At 42.7% G+C, this 12695-nt stretch overlaps 1 protein-coding gene across 1 annotated transcript; it reads right to left on the minus strand.

Annotated features, from left to right (window-relative positions):
• Positions 1 to 566: 566 nt before the first annotated feature.
• On the minus strand, positions 567 to 11427 carry LOC139303625 (alpha-tectorin-like). Its single transcript, XM_070927468.1, has 23 exons — positions 11382 to 11427; positions 11187 to 11210; positions 10766 to 10881; positions 10174 to 10452; positions 9681 to 9776; positions 9365 to 9530; positions 8130 to 8530; positions 7470 to 8046; positions 6797 to 7380; positions 6121 to 6673; positions 5431 to 6029; positions 5051 to 5208; positions 4563 to 4963; positions 4205 to 4401; positions 3573 to 3968; positions 3184 to 3467; positions 2824 to 3101; positions 2567 to 2686; positions 2129 to 2313; positions 1843 to 2003; positions 1231 to 1482; positions 912 to 1071; positions 567 to 772 (listed from the first exon to the last, which is right to left on the minus strand). Exons 1-23 carry the CDS (start codon positions 11425 to 11427, stop codon positions 584 to 586), a joined length of 6222 nt encoding a protein of 2073 aa, XP_070783569.1. The 3' UTR covers positions 567 to 583.
• Between the last annotated feature and the right edge of the window lie 1268 nt (positions 11428 to 12695).

A 12695-nucleotide genomic window follows, 5' to 3' on the forward strand; every position in this document is an offset into this window, starting at 1 on the left:
AAAAACAAAAAACAAGTAAAAAATTCACACATTATTCAGCATCCTCGGGTAATCTACAACACAGACTTGAAAATATATACTGTAGGATTCATATTTCAGACAAAACAACCCTCATTTATCATTTTCATAAATTATTAATGATGATCACGAATGAAATATTGATTTAATGATGATAAAAAATCACAGCAAAAGCCCTGAGGAAATGACCGATAAACATTATACTAAATCTAAAAAGGTGAGCAGACATAATTTCATGAAAACAGAGCCAAATTTAGCCAATTTAATCTTATGCTGCCCTCTAATGTTTAAAAGAAAAACTACTACAACTTTCGACAAGAGAGGAACACAAATCAGGAACAATTCACTGGAAGTATTTCCAAATATTCTGTAACATTGATAACTTTTTCAGGCCTGCACCATCACTGATCGCTGATGACTGATGACTGATCACAACAGAGAAAAATAACGGACCATTCTTATGTCTATGCACAGTGATTAAGCTACTGCTGACTGATTAATATGTTGTGGTGTAGTATGTATATATTCATCTGTTTGCTGTATGTGTGGCCTATCCTTGATCTCTTTAGGTCAGAGTTTTGGCAGTCAGCAAACAGACTAGCAGGGTCACTATGGAGGTCAACTGGCCTGAAGCGTGGCTCCTTTTCATACTGGTGTCATCTGATTTCAGGAGTAGCGGTCCCAATGAGATGGCTGCAGTGTCATGATGGGAAATATCCCTCGCCACTCTTGTGGGGTAGCCCGGGTAGCAATGCTGCAAGAAAACAACATTAGAAGTTTTCAGATGAAGCTTTTACCCAGAGTGAATTACAGCTGCTGCAGAAATCAAACAGGTTGTTAACAGGATCATTCCTCCAATATTCAACTACAAATACAAGTAAAGTGGCACTTACAGCTGAGCAGTTGTTGTGTCTCAGAAGACACAGGTGGACCTGGCAGTGCAGGTAGAGGGATGAAAAGTTGGTAAAGGTGAACATCCTGAAGGAGAATCGGGCCACAGTGGAGATGCCGTTCTGAACCAGCTCTACTGTATCATCTTCTGGATCAGGACACCTGGAAGAACGTTATAGAAGTTACAATGTTACCAGGCGGACTGTAACCAAAAGAAGGAAGAAGGGAGTTGACAGAAGCCCTTTTAGTGTTACTTCATATGTAGCCTTTTCAGAATCAGTGAGGGGATTGACATGTGACACATTGAAACAACTCCTTTACTCTTTCGTGATGAGATCCCAGCGGACAGGGTAGCTGGCGTCATTGAAAGGTGTTGCCCAGCATGAATCCAGAATAGTGGAGATCTGCCGTTCATCGACTCCTTCTGTCTGCACCTCGATGTACAACCTCTGGTCTATTTCCATTTCTACGTTCATGTTTTTGGTCAGGGGGAAGCGGAAGCCAGCGTCCTCGTAGGGGATCATCCTCAAATGATAACGACCCAGGCCAGATGGAAGCCTCTTATTCACAATGCTACAGAAAAACATTATACAGGAAACAGGATTAAACCTGAGAACGGACAACTCTGTTCTAGGTTGTGGGTAGTTTTCACATTTATAAGTATAAGTATAATAAAATGACAGAGTAATAGATAATGCATTATAAATGTCTCACTGAAAAGGACTTAAACTAATAAGCAATGTATTATGAACATAAATAGGTCATTAGCTTATTAGGTCATGATGAGGATGTAGTGTTGAGCGCTTACGTAGCTCCCAGCTAAAAAATGTGGGACAATAGAATTTTGAAATACTGTCATTCCATGTGCGCTTGCTTTGGACACCGGGACTTCAGGTAACCATAAGAACCATGCAAGTGAGATGGTATTGTCACCTCTCTAGAGGGTTGATGCCCACATCCATAGACAGGGCCTGGGCCAGAGGGTATTCACAGGAGAAGTGCAGGTGGATGCTCTTCTCACGGCTAATGAGGCCCTCATGAGGGTCCACGTCGCCCTGGACGGTGTTCTCATAGATGAAATGGGTCCCGTTGCTCTTTGAAATTAAGACGAGAAAAGTATTTTAATAAGCTTTTTACTTACGCAGCGGAAGCTGTGCATTAGAGAGGTTTACATCTAAAATGCTCTTTAGACTGTGTCTATAAAAAGTATGGGCTGTACCCTGAGAACTGTCCCACACAGCTGGTCGTCATTGTCAAAGTGGAACACCAGTCGTCCGTCCTGGACAGTCCCATTGCAGGAGTCTTCCCGGAGGTGGAGGACGCTAGAGTGGAAGCCAGCTTCAAACAGCTGGCAGCGCGACAGGGACATGGTGCCTGAACTGCTGACACAAGTGATGGACGAGTCTATGAAAGACAAGTGTTGTGACAACATAATATGTTTAAGGCAAAAAGAGACATTGTAGTGGGTGACATTTTAGGTTAAAGTTATTGGTAGTCATAGTTATGGACCTGTGATAAGGCAGATCATTTTAAATGTGATATTGCAAAACAAAGCAAGTGAACTTGTGTAATGAACAGTCTTTCTCTTTGCTCACACATAGCATTATTATCATCTGATCTGAAAAACAAAGCAGTGTTTAAAGGGAGCTGCCCTCACCGTAGCTTTCATTGTTGGGCCGATGGTGGTGCTCATCACAGAAGCAGCCGTAAACACCATCCTTCTCACCACACCACTCAGACTCTGTGCAGTCCAGCTGCTCACAAGGGTCTGACTCAGCTATGGAAATAGTGTGGAAAGAATGAGACAAGGAGCTATGAAACTGAAAGTAACAGTAAGACAAATGGCAAGCTCCATTAACCTCAGCATTTATCTCCTCATTCATTATCTTAGCTGTCCATTAGCCCCAAACATACCACATTGCAAAGCTGTGCGCCACTCAGGGATGTCCAACCCCAAAACAGAGCAGGTTCTTTCATAGGCTGAGACTGCAGAACACAGCATGCCATTGGCTGGAGTGTAGAGGCAGAGATCGTAGACACAGGAACTGAAAAATGGCTGGGGGTCAGAGTGCAGATGACAGGCCCTGAATGGACCACTAGTGTTGGTGATGACACTACAGAGCTCAGAGTATTCCTCCATAAAGAGACAGTCGTTCAATCCATCACCACTCTCATCATCTGTGGATCCACATCTAGAAAACACACATTATGCTGCCATTACTATCTGCTGCAGTATCCATAAAATTATCCACACTGCTTTTTACAACAGCTCACCCTGGTTGGCTTGTGGGCGCCTTCCAGCTGTGTCCAAAGTGATTATCATTTTGTGCCAATGTTCCATTGGGCAAGACTTTGTCATCTGCAGGGTCACTGTTGAAGTTTCCACACATCCCAGTGACTCTGTTTTCACGGTTTTGGCCGATTCTCACCAGTAAAGTCCTCTGGCCGTCAAACTGGACTTTCAAGTCAATGGCATCGACCACTATGTAGCTTCCCTGTCTTACTACCTGAGCTAAGGTTCCTGCAGTGGTGGGAAGAGACACCTCACTTCCATTTACCTAGTAGGATGAGAGACGGACAAGAGGTGGGGAGGCTTGATGTTAGCTATGCTGACACCAGACAGATATAGAAAGTTATATAAAGTAAAGTAATAATGGGTTTACCTTTACTCGTCTGTTGGGTCCAATCCTGATGTATGCACTCTCTGGTTGATTTGAGAGGTATATATCCACTGCTGACACAAGCGACACACGGTTGTTGCCACGGTGATTATTGGTGGCCACTACCTGAAACTGGGTTTCATTGGTGCCGTGCCTCACACTCTCAGTTATGATGTAAGAGCATGTGCCCTGGAAATCAGTCAGTGCTCCGTCAAAGGTGATGTAGTGTGGGTCCCCCCACACAGTGCAAGTAGACATTGCATCAAAACAGCCCAGCTGGCCATTTCTGATGGTGCACTCTTGTGCAGGAGTGCAGGCTGCAGCAGAACAGCGCAGGTCATTGGGAGCATGGCACTCACATCGCTGAGAGCATCCTTCTGTCCAGAAGGACTCACCAGCCTGCAGCATGGGAGAAAAAGAGACACACACCACAAAAGCCAAACCAATTAATAGACCTTTTTCACAGCAGCCATCATTCAGGTCCTTCATATACCGGTGAGACAATGAAATACAATCCATGAGGTACACTTTGTTTAATAGATCCATTTACTGCTCTGGAAACGTATCATGACGGCTATCCTTTTATGTCACATAGTAACTCTAGATTATTTAGTATTTGCTGGGATGTGACTTACATCATAGTAGAACCCATCATACTGGCAGCCACAGCTTTCCACAGGGACGCACCTTGTCCCACTCCTGAGGAAGCCCTCGTCACAGAAACATCCCTCCGAGCAAACCTGCTCACAGGTGGCATCAATGCTGCTGGCACAGGTGTGACCACAGTCTGTGCCACACAGCTCATAATGGCTGTTAGCTGGACAGTCAAGTCCTTAAAAAGTGCGGAAGGTAATGGTGACTTTCAGATGGTTATGAACTAATTACTTTTTATCCATAAGTCTGATATGTAATGGATATAGTATGTCAACAGATTATTTCAGAAAGCACATCTTTTGTTTAATTGTTTTGTTTGAAATTGACTGGTTGACTTACTGCAGGTGGTGTTCTGTCTCCAAGGGTAGATCTGAACATTAGCAGACTGACAGGCACTGACATATGCCTGGATGGCCCTGCACAGAAGATCGTGGCCCTCATTTCCCGACACACAAACATCAAACACACAGTCTTTGAAATATGGCGCTGGGTCCACCTGCTCATGGCAGAAGCTGAAGGGACCGTCGACTGCCTGAATCACCTCACATTGGGCTCGAGCAGGTAGCTCATTGGTGCATTGTGGGCAGGACGAACCACACCCGTCACTACAGGTGTAGTTGCCTGCCACTTTCCAAGCTGTCCCAAACTCATGTGGAGTGGTGACCATCATTCCAGATGGGGTGCGCAGCTCATCATTTGGATTTCCATTGAAGTTTCCACAAAGTCCACATGTTTGTCCACTGTGTTGATGACAAAAATTTGATACTTTCACTGTCATAAATCACAACATAAGGTATTTATTAAATGACACATACATTTACAGATACCTGTAATTTGCAGGTACAGAGATAAACACTGTACTATATCCATCGTAGGTGACACTCAAGCCAAAATCAGCACTGACAAATACACGAGATCCACTTGCATAGATAGACACATGACCTCCATTCAAGAGAATAGGTAAATTTCTAGTTTCTCCATTCACCTAAAAGAGAATTTGGAAGAAAGATCAGGTGTGCTTTCTACGACTTTCTCATATTATTATTCTTCTAACAAAAAAAAGGAAACTAATGCAAAAATACATCAGCTTTTTCCTAATTAATAATGCTATAGCTGTTAATTGTTTGTTAATTAGATAGAATCAGAATCCAAATCATGCAAAGCAATCATCTGATGAGAAATTTCAGACATTATTTGAACAACTTACTTGAACCACACCACTTCTCTCCCTTGAAATGTGAACTCGATAGCCCCACACATTCACAAAAACTTCAGCTGTGATTGAAACTGGCAGCCCGTTCCACGGCTCATTCTTAGCTTCCACTGAAAATTGGTGAAGTCCATCAGTGGCGTTACAAAGGGTTGCCAAAACATAACGACAAGTTCCCTGGAAGTCATAGGCCTTGCCATCAAAGGTGAGGTAGTGAGGGTCTCCAGAGGCAGAGCAGGTGCCATGAGGATTGGGATGGCAGCCAAACTCACCCCCCACCACACGGCAGGACTCCTGGGGACCACAGGAGGTGGGGGTACAGTGGACTGCCCCAGTATTGCCATCACAGCTACACAAGCTCTGACATTCCTCACCATCCCAGAACTGTTCACCTCCTTCCAGATAATGTCCTTGGTGATAGCATCCACAGTTTGTTGGTGGCACACACTGGTTGCCATTGAGGACAAAACCATCATCACACTGGCAACCCTCCTGGCAAACAGTGTCACAGGCGAAAGGGAAAGAGAGGCTGGGGCATGCGGAAGGACAAGTAGTTCCACAGAGTTGATAATGGCTGTTAAGAGGGCAGTTTTGCTCTAGAGACAAACAAACAGATGAATTCAAAAAGGACATTATCTATTTTTATACCATAACCAAACATAATCCAACAAGATGCAAAGTGCTTACCACAGCCAGTTGCATTCCTCCAGGATCCTAGGGCAACGCCCTTCTGTTGACACATTAGTGCATAATCTCGTAGGACCTCACATAGCGCTGATGCTGGATCTCTAGAGGCTCCAATGATGTCCACACATACATCCACATGCTGCTGTGGGTCCACCATGGCCCAACACTGGGCAAACGGCCCATGCGTTGAGCTAAGAACGCCACAGTACTCACTAGCATTGTAGTTTGTTGTAGAATTATGATTTACACTTTCCACACAGTGTGCAGCAAGAGAGCCATCTCGCCAACTGTCGCCAAAGTCCTGAGAGCTGTTGACAAGGATGCCATTGGGTGTGCGGAACTCGTCATGGGGGTGACCATTGTAATTACCACAGAGTCCACCTAGTGAGCCATTGTAGATACCAGGTGCCGTGACACGCACAAAGTGTGGCCAGACTGTCTGCACAGTTACACCAAAGGAGGTGCGAACGATGATACTGTGAACGCTGCTGTGGTAGATCTGGATGCGATTGGACGCTGAGCTGAATGGTAGTCTGATCCGCTGACCATCAACCTAAAGGACCATTCAGTTTCACATTTTGTAGTTAACAAGATTTTAAAAAAGGTAAAGTATGGGATGTTAAATATTACAAAGAAAAGAAGATTACATCATTAAAGATGTTTTCCAATCACTCACCTGTACTCTGCTGCTGCTTGCCATCTCAATGGACACGTGTGTTCCCTCTGCCTCAAACTTTAGCAACCGGGCAAAAGCATGTTGGCCTCTGGGAACTTTTTCTGCTGTCACCATAAAATGCGGGTGACTGGACAATCCCATCACTTTGGCAAGGGTCAATCGACATGCCCCAGGATACTGGTATGTCAGTCCATCAAATGTATGATATGACCCCGGGCCCCTTGTCCAGCATGTTCCATAGCTGTTAGGTCTGCATCCTCTTTCTCCCTCCTCCACACCGCATGATTCAAGTGGGCCACAACCATGGAAGCGACAAGTCATGGAGCCATAACTGCAGCTACAACGTCTCCCACAGTCCTCGTCTAGTATTACAGTTTCTCCAGAGCGGTAGTAGCGACCCTCAAAGCTGCAGCCACACTCAGCATGAGGGACACAGACCCCGGCACTAAGGATGTAGCCTGAGTTGCAGATGCAGCTCTCCTGGGCAGGGAGCGGGCAGTTGTGGGTAGAATTGGGATTGACACAGGTAGCTGGGCATCCTGTGCCTTGGGATTCAAAGTGGCTGTTGGCTGGGCAGGGGATTTCTAAACAAAAGAATAACAATATTCTTGACAACATGGACATTTTACCCAAAGGATTATTTGAAAAAATACTGAAAGACTGACAGACATACCACAGAAGCCTTGTCTCCTCCAGCTTGGCAGTTGTATACCAAGTTGTTGACACTGACTTGCATACACATTTAGAGCTTGGCACAGAATGGGCTGGTACCCTCCTCCTACACACAGATCATACACACAGCTCTCCACAAAGGACTGTGGGGGAAGTCGTTGATGACAAGCAGCAAAAGGTCCAGAACTGTTCTGGAGGATACCACAATGTGCATTATTGCTGTATAAAGCTGTCTGAGCCTCAGTGCAAGAAGCACAGTCCAGACCTCCACACTGCGCCTCACAACCAGGCTCATCGTCCCCTGATGCTTGCCAGCTGTTGGCAAAAACCACATCAGAGCTCACAACCTCGCCTTGGCGGGTTCGAAAGTCATCCTGACGAATACCATTGAAGTCTCCACACAGACCACACGTTGCGTTCTGGTAAGTGTAGGGCACGCTGATCCTGACATAATGATTTGTGTCATAGGATACCTCCAAGCCAAAGTCAGTACTGACGATCACAGAAAAACCTGACTCATAAACCTGGACCGTGCCGTTGTTGAGATAGAATGGCGTGGCTGCAAAGTTTCCATTAACCTGTAAGCACACGAATGTAGCGTAACATATTTGGTCTCATACATACAGAAGTACAGATTTTAACCCCAAGAACAATTACCAACCTTAGCTTTAGCAGGATGTCCCTTGACAAGCTCAATGGTTTCATTATAGACATACACTTTGACTAGTCGCGTCCAGGAAACATGAGTGCTGCCCCGATGCTCATTCTTGCCCTCTACTCTGTAGTAGGGCAGCCCACGACCACATTGCTCAGAGAGAACGTAAGTGCAGGTGCCCTGGAAGTGAAACACTGTGTCATCAAAGGTGTAGTAATGTGGATCACCACTTATGGTGCAGGTGCCTCTCTGCACTGTCTGGCAGGAGAACTGAAAGGCAGTAGGCTGGCAGATTTGGGAAAAGGAGCAGGGTTGATTGCGACACTGTAGGCCTGCTGAGGTGCAGGTGCACTTCTGTGCACAGGTACTGTCGCTCCAGAACGAGTCACCCAGCTCCACGGCTTCACCTTGAAAAGAATCAAAGGAAACAGTCATTAAAGGGCATAGACTTTGACATGCTGACATTAGTACAAACCATTTAAATAATTTAATTTGTGAGGGAAAACTGTTTATGACATGCTAGTACAAACAACTGTGCCTTGTGCACACTATAGACAGTGCAAATCTACTCATGTACGATACACCATTTATTAGGTCAATAAGTCTCGATGTATTGAAAGACTTTTGTCAGTATATGGTCAGGGAATGAGTCACCACAGTAAAGTTCAGCAACCCTGGGTTAGGGTTGGGCCACTTTGTAAATGCAAATCTCTTTCTCCTTAACTCATACTCATAAATAGCATTGCGATTGTGCCTGTTTAAAATTCTGTTATCATTATTTGGATTGTTGTCAAGTTCAGACTCAGACGTTCTGAATTTACTAGCCACATTTATCTGGCTGAAGCCACAGTGCCACATGCTGGTAGTTGCAATGTGTATTATACAGCCACAGAACATTTATTGGCTCATCAGCTAGTGTAAGTTACATAGCCTATGTTTTGTGCTGGTGGGCTGTCGTGCCATAGTCTGTGTTAGTCTATTATTGCTGTTGCCGGATTAATTATTTTTCATTTGTGAGAATGCCTTTCTGTCAGTCCAAAGCTAGCATATAACTAGCATGATCTTGGGTTTGGGTCTCAAATTTGCTCAGTGTTCAGTTGGGTCAGGTCTGAAAGGCGCTAGTAGGGGCTGGGTTCAGGTCTGTAGAACTCTACCAAAGATACACATCACTGTGAGGCATAGCAGTGATGTTGCCCCAGAAGAAGCACACAATAGTGATCACCTTCGGTATCTGGTCTTACCATTGAAAGTGCAACCTCTTGATCCATGGTCTATTCGGAAAGCCCAGCGACCGGGTACATTGATATTACTGCTCAGGCGGAAATTTGAGGTACTGCCTGTTGCAGCGCTAGAGAATGATCCAGGGATGGTGAAATGGTGAATGGAGCTTATTGTATCGTAGCCAGCCTGCAAGTGATACAAATAAAATGAATTTAATTAGAATAAATGATTGTGTATTTCATCTGGACTAGTATGTAGGCTTCACAAACCATTACCAATTTTGGCATCATATTTATAGCAACTTAATATACATATCACAACTATAGTGGATCTGACCTGCACATTCAGATTAGTTGAGGCTATTATCCCATAGTTCATCAGCACAAATGAATACTGGCCTCCAGAGATCAAGACGGCTTGGACAGTTGTGCGCTGGAAAATATGAATTCATTATCATATGTACAGCTTTTTTGTGCTCTACTATATATTTACTGCAATTCAGAAACAATTTGTTACAATACTGTTTCAGTATGAAACACTGTGTGTAAAATGCCACAGTTTGTGTCACAACATGTATGTTTCATGCTATGAAATGCATTATACAGTACAGAAAATGCATCACTTTGTGCCCCAGAATGAATGTTCAAAGAAAAATAATTGGACTTGCAATATCATCACTACACTCATTTATAACTCTTAGAACTAAATGTACTTTTAGGACATTGGTTTTTGCATTATACCTGTCACAATAATGTCTTAATATATTTCATTGTATTTCCACTATTCAGGGGGTTCTTTTTTTGGCTGACACTGGATTAAGGTGACTTACTGTTCCTGAATTTGGATAGTAGGCCACTTCATACCATGTTGCAACAAAGACCCAGTTGGCATTGAAGTTCAACCTTGGGAAGTAGTCATTAATGTCACGTGTAGCTTGTTGGAGGACACTGCCACTGGTGTATTGGTTGTAGTAGACCTGACCAATTTGCCTGTTGTCGAGATCTGTCCAGAATGGAGCGATGAAGTCTCTGGGTCCATGTAGTGGGAACCTTTGAGGTGAATGTGTATTCAGTGGATTGTCAAATGTCAAGTGTCCATTGTGGTTGACCTGGAAATAAATGAGTGAATATAACAGTTTTTAGAAGTAATCAGCTACAATTTCGACATTGGCAGGCTCAGACTTTTCCAGGAACTAGAACCAGTGTTCTGTAATATTGTTTGATGTTGCAAAATACTGCCTTCTATAGTGATCAGTCATTTTGTATATGAAGTTTAAAAATCTAAATCTAAATATTGTGTATTTTTCAATGACTTTGTATTGGAAGTAACTTGTAATCAGTGGTGGGAAATTTAATTTGACTGCAAAATATTTTAACGGTCTACATAAAATATGTACATTATTTTGTCAAAGTTTTACATACATAAATCTGATTATACGTCCGTCCAAAATAGAAAAATGGTCGTTGCAGGTTAATCCGTGGAGAACTTCCATCATCTGATCGAGAGCTTGCAGTTCCAGATACTGGGTAGAGGGGACCTTGGAAGCACGGAACAAATAATGTATATTGGCGTAGAACGGGGTTAGACAATAGCCAGTATTCTACAAACCTTGTATCCACATACAGTATGTATTTCATTTCCAGGAAAAGGGAAACATTTAATTTACCCTCACCCAAAATAAAGATTAAGTTGAATCAACGCCTCTCTAAAACAGTCTAAAACTGAACATGAATAACTTTCAAGAAAGTAGAATTTAATTATTAAAGAAGGGGACATGTATGAATGATTGTATGAACTGATGAAAATCAAATGTTAAAGAAGCTTCAATAGATGTGAACTTACTCACAACCTGAGGAGTCACCACACCTGTACACGAAACATGAGTAAAAAAGGTGAGCAGAACATTTTCATTCATTTACAAAACCAAACAAGATATTATGTCCAAAACAATCCAATAACTTAGGATGATTAGTTAGATAGTATTTAAAAATAAACTTAACCAAAATATAATGAAATAAAACAACTTAAATGACTTACTTATCATCCCCAAAAGCAGCACAAACATCATGATTTGACTTGCCATTCTGTCAGACTCCCAAATCAAATCTGCTGATCAAACATAATGAACTTTATTTACATTATACATGTATATTTATTTACATAACACAATACAGAGTTAAATATAGTCATCATGATTAAAGTAGGTCATGAGTGTTGCTTATGCTAGCATAAAAAAACATTGACATTACATTTTGACTTATTTATAATAATCACCTGTTCATATATGCTGTCTGTTTCCCTCTCATCCATTTGAGACTGCAGGGCGGAAACAAGTCTTTATATTGTGAAAGCTGGTACCATAAAGCTGAATCATGTTCAGCATAAACATGAGAAGATCTATTACTTTACCAAACACTTGAGCCTTTCACATGTTGTTTTCAAAAAGGTATTTCTCAACACCAGTTTACAGTTTAGTGGAATGACGTCAGTCACTGTTGTGGATAATAGCCATGCAGTAAGTTTTACTGCCATAGAAATGAGATATATTGTAGTCTGTCCAATGATTTACTGCTTAAACTCAGTAAATCATTCTCAAAATATTAGCGATAGGAAATAGACTAGAGGAAATACTTGTTCTTCCTTATGGGCATTATGCCAAATTACATACTTAGCTTTTCAAGGTTGCAAGGAATCAATCAATCAACCTGTAGAGATGAAAAACTTCCTTGAGACAGAGTAGGTAAACCGTTAGTGAACAGGATGCCAGCTTTTGTTTTTAACAAAGTTCAACTATCGTAGCATGTTTATGCAGCTTTAAGTTTTAAGATCCAAGTAAATCATGTATCAAGTCAGAATACATACAGTGTAATGCACAACATTCATTTATACTTGAGGTGCTGCTTCATCTGCTACTAACAGGGCTTTCAAGGAGTTCGATGCTGCAGAAAGAGGGTCAATGATGAATGTAGTCTGCAGCCTTTTCGCCAGCAGATAATGGAATCTGTTCTCAGAACTCATGGAGATCCATGCTAGCTGACATGAAGTGTTAAGTTTCTGAATGCTTTGTACATGTTTGGATCAGACTGGAGAACAGAATCCTTGAAATGTGATGAAGTCTGGCATATCAGGCACAAAGGTTTTCCATTCATTGCACGAAACATAGGTCTTTCCTCTCTGTTAACCATGTCCGGTGCTCCACCTCATGTTTGCATTTAGCTGTACTTTTACCTGCAGTGATATTGAAGAGGTTCCAGTGCATTATGGGAAGGTACATTGAAACACCCACGGCAAGCCGAGCAGATCCCAAGAATTGGTATCAGGGCTGATCAGGGCATATTTTAATGGATCGGT

Source organism: Enoplosus armatus, chromosome 20 (genome assembly GCF_043641665.1).
Source record: "Enoplosus armatus isolate fEnoArm2 chromosome 20, fEnoArm2.hap1, whole genome shotgun sequence".
NCBI classification, from domain to species: domain Eukaryota; kingdom Metazoa; phylum Chordata; class Actinopteri; order Centrarchiformes; family Enoplosidae; genus Enoplosus; species Enoplosus armatus.

Excerpts from the sequence above, each read along its gene's own strand:
- LOC139303625 (XM_070927468.1), bottom strand. The coding sequence starts at position 11,427 with ATGGCAAGTCAAATCATGATGTTTGTGCTGCTTTTGGGGATGATAA. Across the intron at positions 8,047-8,129 it reads GACATCCTGCTAAAGCTAAG|GTTAATGGAAACTTTGCAGC; the intron begins GTTGGTAATTGT and ends GTGTGCTTACAG. Across the intron at positions 773-911 it reads GACACAACAACTGCTCAGCT|CATTGCTACCCGGGCTACCC; the intron begins GTAAGTGCCACT and ends GTTTTCTTGCAG.